General features: G+C 36.3%; 2 protein-coding genes across 2 annotated transcripts; both read right to left on the bottom strand.

Annotated features, from left to right (window-relative positions):
• Positions 1-114: 114 nt before the first annotated feature.
• Positions 115-16,443, bottom strand: kansl1l (KAT8 regulatory NSL complex subunit 1-like). The gene is made up of 16 exons (XM_052565167.1): positions 16,251-16,443; positions 15,008-16,006; positions 12,897-13,038; positions 11,749-11,922; positions 11,523-11,647; positions 10,807-11,008; positions 8,335-8,470; positions 7,615-7,749; positions 3,679-3,825; positions 3,473-3,594; positions 3,205-3,326; positions 1,835-1,898; positions 1,629-1,726; positions 1,400-1,541; positions 1,234-1,316; positions 115-656 (listed from the first exon to the last, which is right to left on the bottom strand). Exons 2-15 carry the CDS (start codon positions 15,874-15,876, stop codon positions 1,236-1,238), a joined length of 2,559 nt encoding a protein of 852 aa, XP_052421127.1. The 5' UTR covers positions 15,877-16,006; positions 16,251-16,443; the 3' UTR covers positions 115-656; positions 1,234-1,235.
• Positions 16,444-20,335: 3,892 nt separating this feature from the next.
• LOC127964492 (uncharacterized) lies at positions 20,336-21,295 on the bottom strand. The gene has a single exon (XM_052564710.1). It carries the CDS (start codon positions 21,278-21,280, stop codon positions 20,336-20,338), a length of 945 nt encoding a protein of 314 aa, XP_052420670.1. The 5' UTR covers positions 21,281-21,295.
• Positions 21,296-22,578: the final 1,283 nt, after the last annotated feature.

The raw sequence follows: 22,578 nt of genomic DNA, 5'->3' as shown, positions 1-22,578 counted from the left end.
TAAATTAATTTTAAGATGTTTCCTTATTTTATTCCTCCACTGAGTTGTGTTTAATATTCAATTTAAAATATCTGAAATAATATGAAACATTTAATCTCAATTAACAATGATAAATTGCAGCAGTCTCAAATCAATTTAATGCAGCATGAGGTAAATTTACACACCTTTCAAAAACAGTGCTTTTCCCACAGTACTGGATAAGTTACAGTCAAAGATGAGATTTATAGTAAAACCATAAACAATTTGTTCTGTTTTTTGTTTTCGTTTACAGAAATGTGAACACGAAGCAATGCACTGTAATTATATTGAAATAAATAACAAAATAGGTTGAGTAAATAATGCAGTGCTTTAGAGTTAAGACTTTTAAGGGGCTGGCTTAAGACATTTAATAAATTATACTGTGGAATAGACATTATGATACAGTACGTACTGTTTAAAATAAAAAAATAATTTATGACAAAATATTTTTCAAAGTAAAACAAAATACAAATAAATGAGACTGAGGAAACAATGAAAAAAAGATCTGTGTCATAACTTTTTAAATGCTGAAAGGTTGATTTTTACAACAGAGTACAACCACGATGGCTGAGATTCTGCCTCAATATGATGTCATTTCCTGGTCCACCACAGATGTTGTGCTTTGGTGCTCTGGAAGTCTGTAATCAGCACATAATAATCAGTCAAACCAATGACATGCAAGAAAAACATTCATTTTTCTCCTCTGCATTTCAACACAATCTAATCTCATTTCAGAATCATCTCTCTAACTTTAACAGTAATTGCGCATTTTAGTTATTGTGTCTTTCTGTAAAAAGTCCAAAAACTGACTCTGATTCTAAATGTGATTGCAATCTGAAATGTGCCACATTATTATTTAAAGGTTTGGGGTGGATACAACTTTTTTATGTTTTCAAAAGATGCTCTCATGCTCACCAAGGAAGTGTTTAAAATGGGCTCAAAAGATCAGGTAGTATGTGCATGTTATTTCTAGTGTGTCCAACAGAGGGAGTTATGGCACTTCATAGACTAGAGGGAGTTTATTAAGATCTATAAGAAATATCCAGACAAATCAAGCTTTAACAAGATAAGGATGGTGAAGAAATATTATTCTGAAATAAAATGCTTGTTTACGAAGCAAATATACATCTTACTTTGCGCCTTTCTCACCTCTCTCACATCCTTTCCTCATAAATGGAAGGACATAAGACACAAGGAAAGGAAATAAGGACGTACAATTAAAGAACACTCTTATCTTCATCACGCCTCAAATCTTCATCAGTCAGGGGGAATGATCGTCTCCTCCATGGCTGCATTGGCTACATAAGAGAGAAACGTGTGAATACAAGCTTGAGAGAAAGACAGATTTAATTGGATTTAATCACTACTGAGAAGGTTTGACCTCTTTTTCGTCCACACTGGCTTCTGATGAATCTTCAGAAGTACTGAATGTCCAGGTGAAGGGAACAGGAGAATGTATAGGTGGGTGACAGCGCGCAGGGTGGTCTCTCGCAGATACAGAAGAGCGGCTTTTCCTGGATGACCTGTGGGAGGAAAATCGGAAAATATGTACTGCAGAATATATGTGCAATAAGATTTATTCTTTACAATAAACCAAAATACACACAGACCTGATCCTGTGTCTTCTGTTCTTATTCCAGCGGAGTTTCTCTCTACGCTCATAATTCTGGTGCCTCTGAAAGAAATCTTCATCTCCTATTGCTTCTGGCTGAGAAAGATAAAGCCCATCACTCCACAACAACAGCGTGCAATAACTGATATTAACAGAGAGATTGTAAAAAAAAAAAGAAAAGAAAAAAAAGAAAAGCAAACCAACCATCCCTTCCTCCTGCTCATCCTCTTCTCTTTTCAATAAAGGCGAAATATGCACCTTTCGCCAACTGACAGTAAAGACAATGGAATACAGAAAAGGGAGAAAAAAATACAAATCAGAATGAATTCATCCATATCGTTATACTTCAGCCAAGTTACTAAAAGTGACTCATTGACAATCTATCAAGCACTCTGTGGGTAAAAAGAAGGGAGCAAAAGCTTATATCACAGAATTGATATACATCATTATATAGTTATTTTTCCTCTGGTATTGTAATACAAAGCCTAGTTTTATATAATCAAGTGAATTAAATAGTTCACAAACTAATTTTTTTTTTTTTTTTTTTTTACTAAACCAAAAGATGATTATTAATTATCATAAATTCATTATAAATCTAACTATATAAAGGGAGTTAAACAGTAAAACTAACATCATATTAGCACTCAGATACACTACCATTCAAAAGTTTCGGGTCAGAAATTATTTTAAAGAAATTAATAATTTTAGTCAGCGAGGATGCATTCATTTGACCAAACAATTGACAGTAAAGAAATTTATAATGTACAAAATATTTCTATTTCAAATAATGCTGTTCTTTTGAATGTTCTATTCATCGAAGAATACTGAAAAAAGTATTTTTTAAAATTAAGCAGCACAATGTTTACAACATAGATAATGAGAAATTTGAGTTTATTTGCAAAAACAGATAACTGTTTTTTTTTATCATGTTTATCATTATATTAGCATGTTTTTATTGTGTTTTATGTATTGTGTTAGTTAGCTGTATTTTTGTAGTTATTTTTCAACCTAATCAAAACAACCCAACTGCAGTTTGATTGAGATTAATTGGAATGCACAATGAAAGACATGAATCTGTTTTTGCAACTCTTCAAATGTTTGCCCCAAAATCAGCATATTAGAAATGATTTCTGAAAGATTCAGCTTTGCCATTGCAGAATTAAATAACTTGTAATAATATTTTATAATATTACTGTATTTTTTTGTACTGTAGCCTTGGTAAGCATAAGATAATTCTTTTTAAAATACATAAAAAATCTTTCCAACCATAAACTTTTTTTTTTTCTTAAGGTGAAAAAAAAATACAAATGACTTACTGGAAAGATAAAGAAAAAGAAGACAAGAGAAGTGAAGAAGAGATAAAGACGACAACTCATTTGAATGCAGTGGAGATAAATTATCTCATGCATTTCACAGCATGCTCGTAATGAGTTTATCATGATTTATAATGAGGAATCAGCTCTTCTATTTAAGTACCAACCCACACTTGTGTACAGTAGTATAGCTCTCCCCACAAAATAAAAAGATACTGATGTCTCACCGATGTCATTCCTGAGTGTGAAAACAATCAATACCTGGGTGTCAAAATGTTCTTATACTGAAGTCTTTCCACTTTCACTGATGCGAACAGAGACATAGGAACGACAATGTCATCAATGCTGAAAATACTCTCCGGGTTTCTCCTGCGTGATGAGAACTACAGTATACAAAGAAGACAAAATATGATTATCTTTCTCAAAATAGACAAACATTTCCTTCAAGGAAAGGAACACTGATCTATGTTTGGATTAGCGCAATTTGAAATAAAGAGTATTTATCAAGAGGTTTGGTCAAAGGGCAGACCTGTGTGTTTCTCAGTCGTGTGGGGGTACAGTAAGAGACGGTCACATCCTCTGAAGATTCCTCCACCTGACTGTCATCACTCTGGGAGGCCAGATCAGACTTGGGTGTAATACTGGAGATGTCTAGAACAAAGCAGTAATACGACCTTAAACATCTTGGGTGTACTGTTTATAAGCGAAACACCAAGGGGAATTAAACAGCCATACCCACTGTCCTCCCAGAGCAGCGCCGCTTCTTCTTGCCTTCCCTGTAATCTTGACTGTGGTGGTCTCGGGTGCGTGCCCATCGTATAGGAGTGCTCTCCCTTCTGTGCCTCTTCAAATGCCTCCCGTTTTTTGGCTGATGACTGCAATCTGCAATTATTAATTACAGAACATAAATACATGTTCCTACTTACCAGAACAGGCATATTCATAAGAACACAATGAATATTCATTTAAGATCACATCCAAAAAAGAAATAATATTTTGCTTAAAAAGTTATATTTTACACCCAGGTTATATTTTACCCTAGAATCAAACAAAAGAAATAAGAAATTTTATTTAGCATAAAGAAAATGTATAAAGCCATACAAAATTAATTTTCATATGGGTTTTTCTAAATAATTATTTGTTATTTATTTTTTAGGATTTTATTTTTATTTAATTTTTTTTGCATGGATTAGCAATCATTTGAAACTGCATTAACAATATTAATAAAAATAGGAGATGGAAATCCTAAGGGGGCTGTAAGACTACAATATATTTTGGCTATAAATAATTTGACCCCACTAAAAGGTCACTGTGTGTTTGAGTGTGATTAGGTGTGTGCAGTGCCTTCAGGCTGGATTTATGAGTTACTGTGATTTGCAAGTCTGTGTTGATCTCCACATGACTATGACTACACACACCTTACATCATCCCACACACTGGACTCCAGAAGAACTGACATTAAAAGATCATACACATCCAGGTGATGTAATGAAAACAGGAATGGAGGGAGCATGAGGTGATTGCGAAGAAACAATTCCTGGCATTCATTTTCCATTCAGTGCCTTTGTAGTTATTTTTTGGAGTTCGTTCACTTGCTCCAGGGGTGCTGCATAGCGCTGACAGAAAATCAACCTAACAGCATGAGGTGTGTACACACTTCCAATCCAGTGCAATCACTCACTCGCCCTGACAATCTCTCTCTGTTAAGAATAGCACTGCTGTATCAGAATCATTAGCCCCCCTAGTCAGAAAATAACCAGCAGAGCAGAGAAGAGTGAGTCTGCATGGCATAGCAAACAGTACGGTTTGGGGTCGGTATGATTTATGTTACCGAAAGAAGACTATCATTTTTACCAAGGCTGCATTTCTTTGCTCAAGTAACAGTAAAAAAAAACTGTTATAAAAATAAGTTCTTTAAAAATAACTATTTTATCTGTTAATGTGTTTTCAAATCTCATTTATTCCTGTGATGAGAAGCTGAATTTTAAACAGCCATTACTCTAATCTTCACATGATCCTTTAGAAATCATAATTATTATTGTGGACAAAAGTTGGGCTGCTTAATATTTTTTGTGGAATCAGGATTTGTTGATGAACACAAGTTCAAAAAACAACATTTAACAAGAAAGTTGAATCATTTTAGTACATCCTTGCTGAAAGTATTAATTTCTTTCTTTTTAAAAAAAAAGTATGGACCCCACACTTTTGGACGATAGTGTACACATACTACAGTCTCACAAATGATTGCTGACATACAGTAACAGATTTGATGTGCTTAAGTAAAAAAGGCAAACCAGGATCATGTCTGAACTAGTGGGACTTTTACTGCTGTGTGCTGTGTTCAGTCAGCTGTGTTTTCCCAACATTGGAGCTCAAAAAGAATAACCAAGCTTTTGTTCTGTGCTTTTCCTTGGTAGCTGCTAACATGCAGTGTTAAAACCCAGCACTGTATTGAATCTGAGAACAGCTGTTGACTTCAACATGATCTTCAGATCTGCACTCAACATGGGCATCACTGTGCATTTAAAAATACTGAGGACAGTAGTGCCTAAATTAATTTAGACAAACACACTGGTCGTGATGTCACAACATGGAAATCAAATATTTGAAAACGTTTGGAGTAGTCAATACATTTTGTAAGCCTCGTTTTTCAAGTTATACTCACCAAGGCTACGTTTATTTGCATTAAAATAACTGTTTTGCATTTTAATATTTTATAATGTCATTTATTCATGTTATTATTAAGTCATTACTCCAGTCTTTAAATGTGCCATCTGTAATGTTTGGCAAAAAAAGTCATACTCCACATTCCATACCAGATGGGGGCAGTATGCCTCAATAAAGTGAACTGGTCTACTCTAGAGTAACAAACGAGAAACGGCATAGTCTCTATGCTCCGCCCCTACTTTCACAGCAACACTACAGCCATAACCGAAGCCTAACTGTGCGTTCACACCGCCGGCGTCTAGAGCGTCAAAAATCGCTCTTGCCGTTCTGCTCACGACGCTGCAGAAAGATTTGTGAGCGCTCAGACGCTCTGACGTAGATCGAATGCTTATTTTGTATTTAAAGCGGCCGCAAAGCAAACAAGCTTGTTGATCTCGTGCAGACTAACCACAAGGAGTTATAAGTTAACCTCATTAAATATTGTTGTGGACGAAATATTAGGATCCTTTACTTAAAATGAACAATCTCAGACACCTTGGTCCACATATCACTTTTAATTTTTTTTTTATGTCCCTGTACGCAAACAGGAACACATCATAGATTAATACAAACGCTAAACAGCAATAATCAACCTGTCCTTTATTCTGCTTGGGAACTAATGTGCCAACGTAACCAGAGCTGCCAACTCTCAAGCATTAACCGTGAGACAAACGCAATTGACACTTTTCACACGCTTTCATGCCACACATCAATTTTTTCACACACAGAAAAACCACAAAGCAAAGAGGACACGGAGACCTACAGACTAGACAGAACAGGTTAGTTATGATATAATAAAATGGGTAACGTTAAGTTACCTAGCTAATTATCAAACGCAGCTACGGTTAGCCATCGCTAACATTAGCACGTTTATCAAACAGCCTTCGATACATTTCTATGTTATAACTTCCCGAAAACAAATACACAAACATATAAAACAAACTCTAGCGAAATACTAACAGCATCTAACTTACCAATCGAAAAGAAATGTTGCAAGTTCGGAGTCGAACCTCATTTCTTTCAGGTCTATCAGTTGTCTCCAGCAATTAAAAGCAGTGCCGATGTTTACTCTAGTTCGGCTCCTTTTCTTATCGGATTTGATTTGTGATTCTGAGCACGGTTGTTTCCCTGTAGCAGGTGATGGTCTCTTGCCAAGGGCTTGAGCCATCCTTTCTCTCTCTTCCCTAAACTGAAATGAACTAGTGGGCTGTACTTTCCACATGATTGACATCAGGTTCAGGTACGCCCACAAGCCATGCGAGTTATTCATGTATTGCATGTTGGCTGGTGGTTATGTTGCCCGCATATCACCTCCCATGGCCGAAACTGGTGTTACGACACCTATCGGGCCGGGGCTAGTAATGCTAATGCTAATTAAGGTTGATATCTCTGCAGCACTATAACTTGACATTTTTTTAATGACATCATCGCCCTTATTTCTTCTCATTCTTTTGATGCGTGTAGGTCATGTTATGGATATTTTTACCTCAATTTTTGCATATGGCACCTTTAATGTCACATGCGCCTTCCGAAATCATTTTAATATGCTGATTTGGTGCTTAAGAAACATTATTCATATTATTATTACTATTATCAATGCTGAAATCAGTTGTGCTGCTTAATATTTTTGTGGAAACTGTAGATGATCACTATGTTTACTAAGCGAATAAATATTATAATAAAATAATACTTTTTTAAATAATAAAGTAGTAGTTCATAAATGCAATCTTTAATTTGAGTAATACCTGATAATTGTATGTGCTGTGTGTTTTTATTAAAGTGTCTCATTGTTAGCAATTCCCAAATCAGACACTTATGTAGATCCATTTCATTTAGGACGCTGCCTGAGAAGCAGACAAAAAAAGGAATCTGGCAAGAACACACATTTCTTTAAAGCATACACACCTGAACAGAGTACAGTACATGTGTTCATGCATCACACACAAACGCCATGAGATGACTTACGGAATAAAGACCGGGAGACTCTGTCTCTGGAGCTAAGACAGAGATGGGGACTTGTGCGCTCAGTTTCCAGGAGAGATCGCGGAAGCAAACTTTCCTCCAAGACAAAATTTTGCAGATGGAAGGATGATGGAGTTTCTGATTAATAGAACAGACAAAGACAAACCTCACTTATATAACAGAAAAACAAAAGTTCACTGTGTTGATATAAGGCTATGGTTATAAATACCTTGTCAAAATGTCAAAACATTGTCAATTGTAAAAAATGTCTGGATGTTGCATTTCAGTCATATAAAAGTACAAACTCAATGCTGAAGTTTCATACTGATGACAACCAAGGCTAATTTGATATACCTACTCCACATTCCTGCTGCCACACAAATCAGTAAAACAGCAGGAACGGCACAATTTTGACATGCTGATGGAGTAACTGTCTGATACGAGACAATTTATTCTGACTGAACTGAAATGATGCAGTGAAAAAGATGAGTGATGAGTGAAATGGATTTCTGTAGTATTAACCATTAAAATCATAACATCGATTTGAACACTTTTCTACTGCTTAAGCTCTTCTCCAAAACCTAGTGAACTGCCTACATATGAGAAGAAGGTTATCTACAAAGCAATGCACCATGCCCAATTAAAAAAAAAATATCCATCCAACATAGTGGACGCAGGAGGAAAAATGCCAATTTTAAACAAAATGCATTCATCTCTCTCTACCTGAGGAAAGTGATAGAATAGGATGCACTTTGCCATCTGTTCTGTCTTTTCTGTGGAGACGTGCAGGATCTGTGCACACAGATGCAGGATCACAGAGTGCACAATTGGGACAAAGAGAAGGGGGTGACTCCAAGACCTGTGGAGAGAGAGAAAGTAGTGGATGTAGTCAAAACGGAGGTTTTGAGAAGTTATGGGCAAATGGGAAGAACACAAATCTTGCAAAGCATTGTTGCTAAACAAATGTCTCTTTCTGATACTAAAGGCCTGATCTGCATCTAGAATCCAGCTTTGATTTGTCCAACTGAGAGTTGAAACAAATAAAAAGGGGTGAACGTAAACAACCAAGTTAATAAAGGCCTATGAAATCTATGAAATATAAAATCTATGACGCATAGTGCTCTGGGGAACCATTACAACATAAGCAATGCATGAAAAGGAAAATCATGGCAGCCAAAATCGACTGTCAGCTATAAGAATCATAAACAAGGTTAAGGGAAGTGCACCAGGCAGGCACCAGCTGGAAAACAGACGCAGAGCAATGTGTGAGTCATGGTGCAATGTGAAGAGGGCTGGCACACACAAATAACTGCTTTATTAAAGGACCAGTTCTGTTCTCTGTACTATTCTGTCATAATTTACTCGACCTCATGTTGCTCCAAACATATTTATTTGGCTAGTCTACAAACAACTGTTTTGACTAATAAGATTTAATATGATAACATTTTCCACATGGTTTTTCAGTAAATTATGTGAAATAATCACTATAATTTTTCATTGACATTTGATTTGGTTTACAATGGTTCTTAAATTGACCTCATCAGTAAAATCAATCCAAATATGCAAAATCAAGGCAAATTTCTAATGTTCTGTTATATTGCTTAAAGGTACAATTTGTAAGATATTTGCAGCATAATATCCAAAAACCACTAGGCTGGTTATATATTTTGCCCAGCTGATTTCTAATAATACCTCTAATGTTTTCAACTACTTGTAAATCATGAGAAGATTCCCATTCTAAACAGTGACACTTTAGTTAGTTACCCTTTGTTACCACCTTTACTGACGTAGAAACCAGATGACAAAAGTGTCGTGGACAAATGCGGAAGTAGTGTCTAGCATCCAGCAAACCACTTGCTTGCTTCAAGCAGTTCCTTGTTTACTTCTTCTTGCACTTTTTATGGTGGATTGTGTTACTTATTTATGGAACATAATTACTGTTTGCCGTCTGCTGCTGGTTCTGTCGACAAAGACAGCTCCCGTAAACATAAGCGTACGGGCCAACCAAACGACCCAAGAAGAGTTTGGGAAAAGAGGAGAGAAAGAGCGAGGATCAATATCGGTGTTGCATTTTCTAGATGGAAAGAACTTCGCGACAAACTTCAACAAGAAAGAGATGCCGATCTAACTTGTGTTTTACTCGACAGGTGAGTTGTTTTAATTCATATCTTTATAGAAAATGTATGCTATTATAACGATAAACAAGATTAGTATTATAGGGCATTACACGCCAAACGGGGGACATCAATAGTCTGATTGCGTTTTTGCATTGACTTTGTATGTAATCTACTCGGGCAAAACGTTGAACTTGCGTTTGCTATGTATGCCCAGTTATTGTGTTTGAATGTACACGAATATATATATTTTTTGAAGAAGTGGTAATCGTTTTCATATCATCTGACTAAACAGTAATCAATTAATTTGATAATTTACTGTCAAACTATATTTGCTGTATTGTATCTCAATATAGCTTGACGCAATATGTAATGGTGGCATGTGAAAATTGTCTTTTTCAGACACTTACAAAATCCAGTAGAAGACAACAAATCCCATCCATTCCACGCACCTCCTTAGCGTCAGCAAACCACGCGATTGTGATTGTTTTGGTAGTGCGCCCTCTAGTTACAGGTGCTACAACCTGTACCTTTAACCCATTTAATGGTATCTTCTTGTCATTTTAGAAGCTTAACAGTCCTATTCACAATATGCTCAATGAACCACATATCATTAAATGTAGAAGTGCATTTTTCAAAAAATCTAACGTGAATTATGATAATAATGTTGTTGTTATTGTTGTTGATGTTGATTTCCCCAGTTGCTTCTAATTGCATTCCATTTGGAAAATGCATCTTCATCCTGCTGCTTCTAGGTTCAGACTAAAGTATACAGTATCTGAGTTACATGTCTAGGCAGCCCATAGAGGACACAGCAATCATAAGATTATCATCATTTATGAAAGTGCAGCTGGCCTGAGCACTGCGTGTTAGCAGTTTCTAAAGGAAAGGACAGAACAAAAGCTTTTTTTTCTGAGCTCCACTGTTGGGAAAACACTCATGTGTAGCCTTGGTAAGCATTAAAGACTTATTTCAGAAACATAAATGATACCAACCCCAAACATTTGAACAGTACTGTATGCTATGCTATGCCAACTCATTAAAAGTTGACTCTTGAAGAATTTGGCTTTAAAATGCCAACCTGTTCTCTATTAGACAATGGATCCATGATGAAAAGTCTAGGTTTGTGATAGGTCAGAAGGGGTCGAGTCCGGGCTGACACACAGCTGACGTCCACCTGAGGGAGGTACTGTCGTTTGTGACATGTTCGCTTCCTCTTCTGCCTGGCCTTGTGCAAACACTGCGGTCCAATGGGAACAAAGACACCCGTGTGTGTCGCTTGGCTGCAAAAGTAGGGATAAATCTTCAGAAATCTCATCATACGACAAATATAGAGAGCAAGTTTCATTGGTTCTCTTCACCACAGACTCTTTCATCTTCCTTCTTTCTAATTCTTAAGTGTCTTTCTCACTTTTTCAGTTTTCCGCCGGGCTGAATGATTCATCCTGACATTCACATAAGATTTACATAAATTTACACAATTATGTATCAGAATGAGGGTGCTTTTACTGTGCTGCAATGGATGAAATCAAGACACACTTCTTCCTCTCAGGTGTCTCTGGAGCTTATGTATGACTAAAATAAATTATCTATACTGCGTCAAAAGCAAAAGCTGTGAATATCCTTCTAACAATCCACAAACTTTTTTGAACAATTAAAAATCTAGCAACCAGTGCTTCAATAACATAAAGGAATACCAATTTCTATTTTTTGAATTGTTTGATGAATGACCCTGTGCGATATTTGAGGTTCATTTTAACCTGTTGAAGAGATTATAGGTGATTGTTTGCTTCCCACCTGCTGTAAGCTGTTTTCTGTTGACCTCTCCAGTGATTGCAGGGTCCTTTAGACATAGGTGATGAGGAAGGAGAGGCACAGAAAGACGGCATCAGGCTGTTTACAATCTGAGTCAGCTGGGCACTCTAAACAAACAAACATGAATTTAGTGGGGTTGATTTAATCTGCCGATTTTATCTTGCCTTTTCTATGTTTTTGTCTATATGCCTGTGGTTTTTAAAATCACCTGTCTCTCAATGTTCCTCAAAAGGCTTGTAGGGCTGCTGGGTTCCATCTCTAGATCAGACTGCAAATCTTGCATGTTCCCAGCTGTAAATGAAAGATCCATAGTCTCTGTCCACAAGGTGTGTTGAATCTGCCTGTCCGTCAGGGGCTGAGACTCTGCCAAAACCACGTGACCCTGGAGGACATGTTAGGGACATTTATAAAGTTTTTAATTGTATGCATTTAAAAACACTCAAGGTGCCACTGAGAACTTCATGTACCGAAAACCCTTTAAAAATTCCAGTTTAATTAATCCATTTCAATTTAATCTGTATTGAAGTAAAAAAAATAGATTCAGAATTGCAATTATAAATTTAATTCATGCAAATTAAAATGTATTGAAATTTGTCAAATAAATTTATATAACTTTGTAAATGTATTTCATTAAAATACATTTTATTATACATTTGTCAGTGTGTATTACCTTTCTAAATGTTTAGTAAAACATTTGTATTACTTAAAATTAAATTATATATATATATATATATATTAAAAAAAAAAATTCTCAACAAAAATGTACTATTTCAGCTAGTTGCCAAGAAAACAAAAAAAACACAGAAAAATAATCAATGCTTAATTAAATTAGATCTTTTTTATACATTAATTTAGTTAGAGCATTCTGGGACATTAAATGTGCTATATTTATGAAGTGCATTTTATTTAATAAATTCATTTTATAATTGTGGTAGAAACACTTCATAATCAATAGATTAAAATGTTGTTGACGATATATATTTTTATGAAGCTATTTAAAACAAACATGTGGTGTCCAGTTTGTTGTGCTTAACGCAAGTATTTAAATACTTACTTTTTTAAATTATGCCAAATATTAGTCAAGAATATAGTACAGTAAGTCAAACTTTATGATGTCATTGTTTATGTTTTGTAACAAAATTTATATTTTGACTGTTTGGACCAATGAAATTCATCTGTTGTGTTACTGTTACTAATCTGAAATTCATTCATTTCTTTTTCAGTTTCCAATTCACCATCCTCTGGACACTGCCGATTCAATTTAAATTCTCACATGCATTCTGAATTTTGCCCCACAGTGCTAACAGCACAGCCACATTTCCCTCCTAATCTTTAGATGCTGTATTATTTCTTTACCTTATTAGAAAGAATCTGTTGCCTGAGTTTTCCAAGCTGCTGAATCTGAGAGTCTAGCTCAGACAGTCTCATCTGCAGCCATGTCCAGCGACTGCAGAATTCAGCTCTGTCCTTCAGCCATCTCCACTCACAGACACGACATCTACCCTCCCACAGAGACAGGGACAGAAAAAGTTAGAAAGGGTCATTCAAATGAGATTTCATACAAAATGACTTTCTTTCAAAGTGCATAGCCCTGCTTCAACAAAACAAATGGCAGTCATAGATCAAGTGAGCAGCCAAATCATTCCAGAATTGAAAATATGAGACCACAGATGGCTTTGTTGCTTTTTATTTAATGCCTCAAGGGTGTCAAGACCAAATAATATCACTACATAAACTCTTTATTACATTGCAAAAAAAATTGAGCCAACTAAGCAGACACTAAAGCTCTGCAAGCATAGGGGCCCAATTTTTAACCAAAATAAGTGACCACAACTTAACCACTTCAAAACGTGAACATCTGTGAAAGAAAGAAAGTACTGACGTCAAGCGTGCTGCTCTTGACTGGCTGAGAGCCTAATCTCAGTCCACAAAAGTACCCTTAAGCAATTCTATGGCCAAAGCCAGATAACTAATTTAAAACCTTACAGCAATGTTCCCATATCCAGCTTATCTAGGGAATCCAAAGCAATGGCCACCGGCTTGAAGCTCTGATGAGAGATGGTAGTTGAGATTGCTGGGACATATGGAAAAGTCACTGAAACTATTTTGTCATGGCCTGAGGAGAGGCAGAGCCAACAACCACAGCTGGCTGCTACTAAAGGGCGTTCACTTTAACAGCAATTTGCAGCAACAAAGTAATCGGAAGTCATTCATTTTTAATGACAATCGTTGTTTTGAAGCAACTTGAGTGCATATCAGGGTTATTATATTTAACTAAAACCATAAAGCATTTTCATTACTTACAATAAAATATATAAATAACCCCATAAAACATTTGTAGCCCTTAGTTTTTGCTTATGTAGAATTATTAAAGAATGAATGAAGGAAAGAAACATTTTTACAGATCTCCAAACATTTTGTTTCCTTGTCCCTTACCTTTTTCACAAGTCCCTCAATAACAGTCATATTGAATGGGGTTTTGAAATGATTCTACTAAAAAGCACTTGAATAAACCACTCCCATTAACTAAGAGTTTCCTGAAAGATATATTCCCTTCAAAAATGTGTGTCTTGAGACTTGAACTGCACATATGCTGTGATCTTACAGCGTAAGTGCAGAGTGAGCAAGCAAATCACAGAGAGGACATGAAAGCTCTGATCTAAGGGCTGGTGAAGGGCGGCCTGATCTCTGTTTACTCATGCAGCTGTCTGTTTCTGTGTGGCTGCTCGGAGGAAGAGCCAGCTGCACATGAGCATACTAGATAAAAAAACAAGGGCGAGAAATATGGTGACAATTTCTCAACAGCTGTGTACTGAACAGAGTGTCTCTGTTTCCATGAGTAAAGATCCTAAAGAAACATGTAACACTGCCAGAGCCAAATGCTTCCTCTCCTCCATCTTCTGTTGGCCTGTTTGTTTTCCAAAACTTGTTACACTCCCTCTCTTCTTGCTAAAGACGCACAACAACCAGCCTGTCAATAAAAGTTATTTACTGCCTGGCAACTTCTAAAGATTAATTCTACCCTTCAATTCACCTATTTCAAGATCTCACCCAATGTTTTATTTATTTAGAAGTTAGAGACTGAGCATTGTATGTTTTGTTTATAACACCAAGCATTGTGACTTGCATAGTCATCCTATCATTTCTGAGGTTTGGCTGCAAGATATCGTCTGGGTTCCAAAGAATTAAACTTTTGTTGTACTTTTTTGTCCTATGAGCTGTTATTTCTTTCAATATTAACTGAGATGTGAAGATGAACAATTTCCCTAGTGTATTCTACCAAAAAATAAAAAGAAATAAAAGCATAGAGGTTTAGAATGACATGAGGTTAAAAACTATGTAAATAATGCTAAAGTTTTCATTTTGGGCATTTTTCTTCCATGAAGGCCTAGCCGATTCATTTCTATGTGTCTTGTTTAGAAAGCTAACATTAATGAGAATACTAGTCAACATCACATTATACTCACTGTGATTCCACAGAGGTCTCTTTGGCGTCTTCATGGTCCCACTCCTCATCTGAGCTGCTCACGGTGGCATCTGAGTCCAGAGCTTCCAGCACTCCATGCAGAACAGCATGACCACTGTGTGCTAAATTCTGCAAATCTCTGGACTTCAGAGGTTGGCCATGTGCTTCAGGGTACTGGAGGTTCCTTATAAGAGCCTTCTCTACCTCCTGCATCTCTACAGCATTGAAAGTCTCAAAAAGAGGTTTCGATGTCGACTGGGGAGAACGCCGTGCTTCAAGGAGTTTCTTCTTCAGACCATCCAGTTGGTAGCTATAGTGTCTAGAAGCATGTCCACCAAGAATCGCCAAAACCCTCTGTTGTAGATGACTGGCTCGATTTGCCAACGAAACATGTTGAGAGAGATGCCACAATGACTGAATCATCAGCCCTTCCTTCAGTTCCTCCATAGTGCTCACCAATGTTTGGTTTAAAGCATTGTTCTTCCTGCTGCAATGTGGTGCTTGCTCTATGGTGTCAACTTGGCAATCTCTAGTAGAACCACCATGCTGTGTGAGGTTGTGACTGGGCTCGGCCCCGTCTTGTCCTTTGTCTTCAAGTGTGGGCATGAAACACATTTGTGGAGCACCTCCAGGAGTACCTGGCGAGTTCCTGTTCAAGGAGAGGAGGGTGAGAAGTGGCTCTGGGCTTGACAGCAGAAAGGCTTTGGAATGTGAATCCTGGAACAAAGGCGATAGCAGCATTTCCGGGAACTGAGGAGAACTTTTAGAGGACAGGAGATCCAGATGGACCATGGATGGAAGGTTCTGCCATATCAACTGTCCAAAACTGTTATCCATATCCAAACCTAGTGCAACACCGCTGCAGTCCATATTTCCACTCAGAGGATTGAAATCTGGATTTAATTAGTTTTGATTTGCTGTGTGAATAAGAGATGGACTCATTCACTATCCCTATCCAGAGCTAATAACATCACTTGAAACGGTGACTCGAGCGACAGATCTGTTAAAAGGAACACCAACTAACGTTACTATAACAGATATGAAAATATTAATAATGTTTTGATATCCTCTAACTTTATCAACAACAATCGTAATTTAAGATGACCTGTCTAATCATATTAGAAACCTAGTGAACAACTTAAAATAATTGTAAAGGGAAATGCTCCAAGTATTTTTTGCTCAAGCGATAAGCGTAATGTTATGAAAATAACGGCAGAATTGGAAAAATAACGTCATCATCTCACCTTTAACAGTCGCTCATTTCAACAACACAAAAATCGCAGTCCAGAAACAGACGATCATCAATAAATGATCCATATATATAATCCTGCAAGTGATCAAAATACTGATTTGTCAGTTTTATGAGCAGAAATCGACTGATCCCTTCCGATTTCCTTTTACACCGAAGAACGGCCGCCACCGGAGAACAGAGAGAGCGCGCGCGAGAGAGAGAGAGAAAGTGCGTGCGCGGCGCGAGTGTTTATGGACTCTCTTGGTTACTTTTATTGGACGCAGATACAAACACCTACACTGAAATAGTTAATAGATTTTACTTTTATCTAATACTTATCAAAAACATTTTTATACTATACCTCACTACAAATAATACAATATATTTCATTACCATATTTTTGTCCGCCTTTTGATCTCTAGTTTCAGTTTTCTTTCAATATTTTCAACATTTTGCTACTTATACAGACATTTAGCCATTGGTCCTTTTCGTCGTTTGTTGTTGATAACCAGCAGACTATTTTTCAATATATATATATATATATATATATATATATATATATATATATATATATATATACTTTTTATATTTTGTTTTTTGACTGCAGTCATGAAAACAACTGAGTCGGTATCAAGCATATCAGCCATGATATGAGATATTTGGCATATTTGTGTCAAAGTTGTTCACTTCAGGTGAAAATATCCTTACACATATTTACAATGCACACATAGGCTACTATTGATTAATGATAGCATACTTTTATGATTTCTAACATAAACCAGATTTGTGCTCTGCGGTTCCTGGTGGTGGTGTCCCAGCCCCTGGATATCATGCATTTTCTTGTAGGGTGGCTGAAGAAGGGGAGTTTTCCTGAGATCTTCTCTCAATGTTTGTTATGTTTTCTTCTGGCTAGTGCTTGTATAGGCTTGAAATGCAGGAAAGCACTTGTTCGAAAGCTTCAACTGCTCTGAACAAAGATTGGTTGTAATATGCATTCATTCCAGCAGGTGGGACTAGAACTACTGAATTAAGAGCTGAAACAACACGGCACGTCACCAATAATCTCATTTTAGAAAAAAAACGTAATGACTTCTATATATATATTTCTAAAAGCGTGCCACGTGTCACATAAACCTGAAACGATAACTGATGATTAGGACAAAAAAAAAGCCTAAATAAATTCAAATAATAATAAATAATGAAGAAATTATCGATAGAAGATATAACTTGTAGCAGTAGGCAATCAAAAAAAGAAAAAATCTAGTTTTCATATAGGCTAATCACACTTTTTAATGTTAAGCCTTCTGCATATGTTTTATATAATGTAAAACTATTGGTTATGTATACAACTGAGAGCATGTGAATTTCTGAAGTATTGATTAAGCAAACAAATAATAAATACATTACATACAGTAACCCTGGAAAGAGTACAACATAATAGTAAGCAATGTCTAAATATCTACAGTTCAGTATCTACAGTATATGTGGTCTATATTTCTGAATAATCACCACAAAAATTCAAATCAAAACTATTTGAAGTAAAAAATAAATAAATAAATTTGTAAAAATGAAAACATGATTCAATATTCAGTCTTCAATCAAAGTATTTACAGCATTTACTATTTTGCATAAAGAGGAAAAGTGAGTTTGTGGTTTGCAAATGTCAACCCAATTACATATCCATTCAAATATCTGCAAATTCTATTCTTATACTGAAAGTTTTAGTTACATCATTTTAACCACAAGCCATTTTCAGTATTGTCACTGAATCACATGTGGATGTGGCTGAAAACATCCATATTTTAGAACATTTTAGACTGATTTAGTTTGAGTGCTGCTCCAACATCGTTTCCAACAGTCCTACAGATCCATCTGCTGGCAAAAGTGAGATAATTTAAACTGAATGATTAGGACAAAAGGACTTTCCAAGTTGTCATGAGCCACCCTGAAGCGAGAAAGAAGAGGACACCATGATTGTCACTTTCATCATCTGCTTTTTACGAAGAGCAGAGAAAGAGTTTCCATTCTCCTCCATTCTCCTTATGTGATTCCACGAGTAGACAACAGTCGCACCGCTCGATGACAGCATAATGCCCAGACAAAGCAAAAAATAGCAACATCTCATCCAAAAGTCAGTGATAATATGTAGATTCCTAAATCTGGTGTTTCACTGGTGATGTTCACATGAATTGTTGGCTGCTAAGTACACAAAGAGTCTGATGTGCTTCTTTATCCGGATCAAAAAAGGCCGCCGTACAGGAAAAATGTTGAAGTAGAAACACACATTCAGAACAAGAGAGGCAGTAAAACCAGTCCACATGGCAAAGAGAAGACCGGCTGCTAAAAGAAAGTGAATCCATGAACCTGGATAAACAAATAAAAATAAAATGTTAAAAATGTTAAGAGTAAGATTGCATCTAATAAGATTTATTAGTAAAAGTGTGCATAGGGTTCATGCACCCTGTTAGGTTTTGCGACTGCAGTCATGAAAACAAACTGAGATGAAATCAAGCAGTCCAGACATGCCATGAGATATAGTTGGTATATTTATGGCAAACTGTCAGGTGAAAACATACTTGTACATATTACCTACAGAATGCAACATATCTTGTATGCTTTTAATTAATAGACTGTGATGTGAAATAAAAAGATGGAGGCATTTCCTGAGATCTTCTGTCAATGTTTGTTATGTTTTCTTCTGGCTCAGTGCTTGTATAGGCTTGAAATGCAGGAAAGCACCTTGTTCGAACGCTTCAGCTGCTCTGAACAAAGATTGGTTGTAACATGCATTCATTCCAGCAGGTGGGACTAGAACTACTGAATTAAGAGCTGAAACAACAGGACACGTCACCAATAAATAATTATCTCATTTTAGAAAATAACTTTTGCACATATATTTCTAAGAGTAACAAATGTCACATAACACATGAAACAATACTAAAGATTAGAACAAAAACAAACAATTAAATACTTAAATAACTCTTTTCTTTTCATATGTAGTAGGCCTATCCTACTTAAAATAAAAAGTATGTATTATATTTTATATATACAGAAAAAAAAGAGTATGTGAAAACTGAAGTATTGATTAAGCAAACAATAAATAGCTGCCTTAGCCCTGAATAAAGTTCAACATAACAGTAAGCAATATCTGAATTTTACACTGTTTGCATTAGAGTCTGTTTAGTATATTTCTGAATAACCATGGAAATTCAGTTTAAAAATGATTTGAAGCTAAATCAATCAATCAGTAATCAAACCATTTGACATACAAAGTGAATTTGTGGTTTGCAAATTTCTTTGAGGGTACAATGATCCATGCAATTTTCAGCAAATTATGTTTAATTTTATTAATGGGATAGTTCGCCCAAAAATGAAAATTCTGTCATTAATTACTAACCTTCGTGTCGTTCCAAACCCGTAAGACCTTTGTTCATCTTCGGAACACAAATGAAGATATTTTTGATGGAACCTGAGAGCGCTCTGACCCTCCATTGACAGCAATGTTATTACCACAATTAACGCACAGAAACGTTGTGAGTACATCTGTAAAATAGTCCATGTGACATCAGAGGTTCAACTGTAATTTTATGAAGCTACGAGAATACTTCATGATCACAAAGAAAACAATATTAACAATTTATTGTCCCTGAGTTACCGTCTTCCACCATTTTAGAGAGTTTCCTTTGAGCACAGAAATTATTGTTTTCTTTCCGCACAGAAAGTATTCTCGTAGCTTCATAAAATTACAGTTGAACCCCTGATGTCACATGGACTATTTTAATGATGTCCTTGCTCCATTTCTGTGCATTGATCATGGTAATATCATTGCTGTCCTTGGAGGGTCAGAGAGTTTAGAACGACACAAGGGTTAGTAATTTATGACATTTTTGGTTGAACTATCCTTTTTACAATCTAAAAGTAACAATTTCAACCACAAATTTTTAGACAAATAAAAAAAATAACTATATAAATAAATAAAAGTTATTGAACTATAAATTACTTAATGCACATGAAAATGTTTAACATCCACCCACGCTTCCCTTTGAATCAAGATTATAAAAAAGTGCTGGTAGAAGCGGCATCACCTAAACTGACCGATTAGAGAAGATGACATATCAGGGTTTGTAGTTTTCTGCCAATATTTTTAGCCATTTTGAAGAAGTTTGCCTGAGAAACACCTAAAAGGATGGCTGATCCAAGAGAGTACACTGCCATGACAGTGCAAATCAAATGGCCCTGCTGATCCACAAAACCAGCAAAATACGACAAGAGCTCTTCTGTCATGAGCCACCCTGAAGCGAGAAAGAAGAGGACACCATGTATAATGCCCAAGATTGCCACTTTCATCTGTTGCTTTTTACGAAGAGCAGAGAAAGAGCATCCATTCTTCTCCATTCTCTTTATGTGATTCCACAAGTAGACAACAGTCGCACCGCTCGATGCCAGCATAATGCCCAGACAAAGCAAAAAATAGCAACATCTCATCCAAAAGTCTATGTGTGTTAATATGTAGATTCCTAAATCTGGTGTTTCACTGGTGATGTTCACATGAATTGTTGAATTCAAGTTCATTGCAGAAAGTTCCAAGATAACGCGTACAAGGAATTCAGACAGAAAGAAGAGTCTGTCGACAAATAATGCCAAGTACACAAAGAGTCTGATGTGCTTCTTTATCCGGATCAAAAAAGGCCGCCGTACAGGAACTATCTGGAAGTAGAAACACACATTCAGAGCAAGAGAGGCAGTAAAACCAGTCCACATGGCAAAGAGAAGACCGGCCTCTAAAAAAATGTGAATCCATGAACCTAGATCGAAAAAGTTGGAATAAACTAATAAAAGGTTTAAAATGTTAAGAACAAGACTGCATCCAATAAGAGAACACAGTAATACATTAAGCAGCGGTTTTATGCTGTTTGCTGGTCCTTTCTGAGAAAAAATCATACAGTAGGCAAAAAAAATATTCAGCAGAATAGTGGCAATAGAAACGGGAACATTTACTATGGCAAATGCCACCATGCTCATGTTAACAATAAACGAAAACATTTTTTTCCAGTGGCCTCTAAGAGGAAGATATTTCTTTTATGTACAAAGGTAGTGTGAAGGCTCCTCCCCTAATTTAAATACATTTAGAATGGGGGACAGTGACATCTGCAAAAACTAGGCTATGTAAAATCTGAGTAATAAAACATGACATTTGGATTAAGCTATGGGGGGACATAAATATTTATTAAGTTCAGCTCTTCTCTACATTTCAACGTACAACATAATAGTTTCGGTCTGAACCATTTCCTTACTGTGGTCAATTTGATGTTAATGCTTCGTGATTTTAAATGCATTTACTCTGGTCTGTGGAGCATGACTCCCATCCATCTGCATTTATTTGCATTTCTAAAACCAGAGGGCACCACTTGACAAACGACACTGGTACACAAATGGTTTCAAAATTGTTATTTACGGTCACTGTCTCATTTAGACTACTTACCCTCACATCGTTTCCAAAAATGTATGACTTTTTTTTCTGTGCAAAATTTATTTTAATAGAATACACTGGCCAAATGTAAAAATTAGGCGGCATAAAAGTCATTGTAGGACTCGTACACTACAGGTGCTGTAGAATATCATCAAAAAGTTCCATTCAAAAAGTGAAACTTGTATATTGGCTGGTATCATTCATTACACACAGACTGATATATTTCTTTTAATTTTGATGATTATATCTGACAACTAAGAAAATCCCAAATTCAGTATCTCAGAAAATTAGAAAATTACTTAAGACCAATACAAAGAAAGGATTTTTAGAAATCTTGGCCAACTGAAAAGTATGAACATGAAAAGTATGAACATGAAAAGTATGAGCATGAAAAGTATGAGCATGAACAGCACTCAATACTTAGTTGAGGCTCATTTTCACTGCTCAGGTGTTATGAGAGCCCAGGTTGCTCTGATAGTGGCCTTCAGCTCTTCTGCATTCTTGGGTCAGACATATCGCATCTTCCTCTTCACAATACCCCTTAGATTTTCTATGGGGTTAAGGTCAGGCAAGTTTGCTGGTCAGTTAAGAACAGGGATACCATGGTCCTTAAACCAGGTACTGGTAGCTTTGGCACTGTGTACAGGTGCCAAGTCCTGTTGGAAAATGAAATCTGCATCTCCATAAAGTTGGTCAGCAGCAGGAAGCATGAAGTGCTCTAAAACTTCTTTGTATACGGCTGCGTTGACCTTGGACCTCAGAAAACACAGTGGACCAACACCAGCAGATGACATGGCAACCTAAACCATCCCTGACTGCGGAAACTTTACACTGGACCTAAAACAACATGGATTGTGTACCTCTCCTCTCT

The sequence above is a fragment of the Carassius gibelio genome, chromosome B9, assembly GCF_023724105.1.
Source record: "Carassius gibelio isolate Cgi1373 ecotype wild population from Czech Republic chromosome B9, carGib1.2-hapl.c, whole genome shotgun sequence".
NCBI classification, from domain to species: Eukaryota; Metazoa; Chordata; class Actinopteri; order Cypriniformes; family Cyprinidae; genus Carassius; species Carassius gibelio.
The sequence above is the reverse complement of the archived record's forward strand: the minus strand, read 5'-3'. Positions and strand labels throughout refer to the sequence as shown.

What these genes read in the sequence shown, in the direction of transcription:
- kansl1l (XM_052565167.1), bottom strand. Translation starts at nt 15,876, where the DNA reads ATGGACTGCAGCGGTGTTGCACTAGGTTTGGATATGGATAACAGTTTT. An exon ending in CATTGTCTAATAGAGAACAG is followed by an intron (nt 8,471 to 10,806) that starts GTTGGCATTTTA and finishes CTCTCTCCACAG; the next exon opens with GTCTTGGAGTCACCCCCTTC. An exon ending in AGTCTCCCGGTCTTTATTCC is followed by an intron (nt 3,826 to 7,614) that starts GTAAGTCATCTC and finishes TAATAATTGCAG; the next exon opens with ATTGCAGTCATCAGCCAAAA.
- LOC127964492 (XM_052564710.1), bottom strand. Translation starts at nt 21,280, where the DNA reads ATGTTTTCGTTTATTGTTAACATGAGCATGGTGGCATTTGCCATAGTA.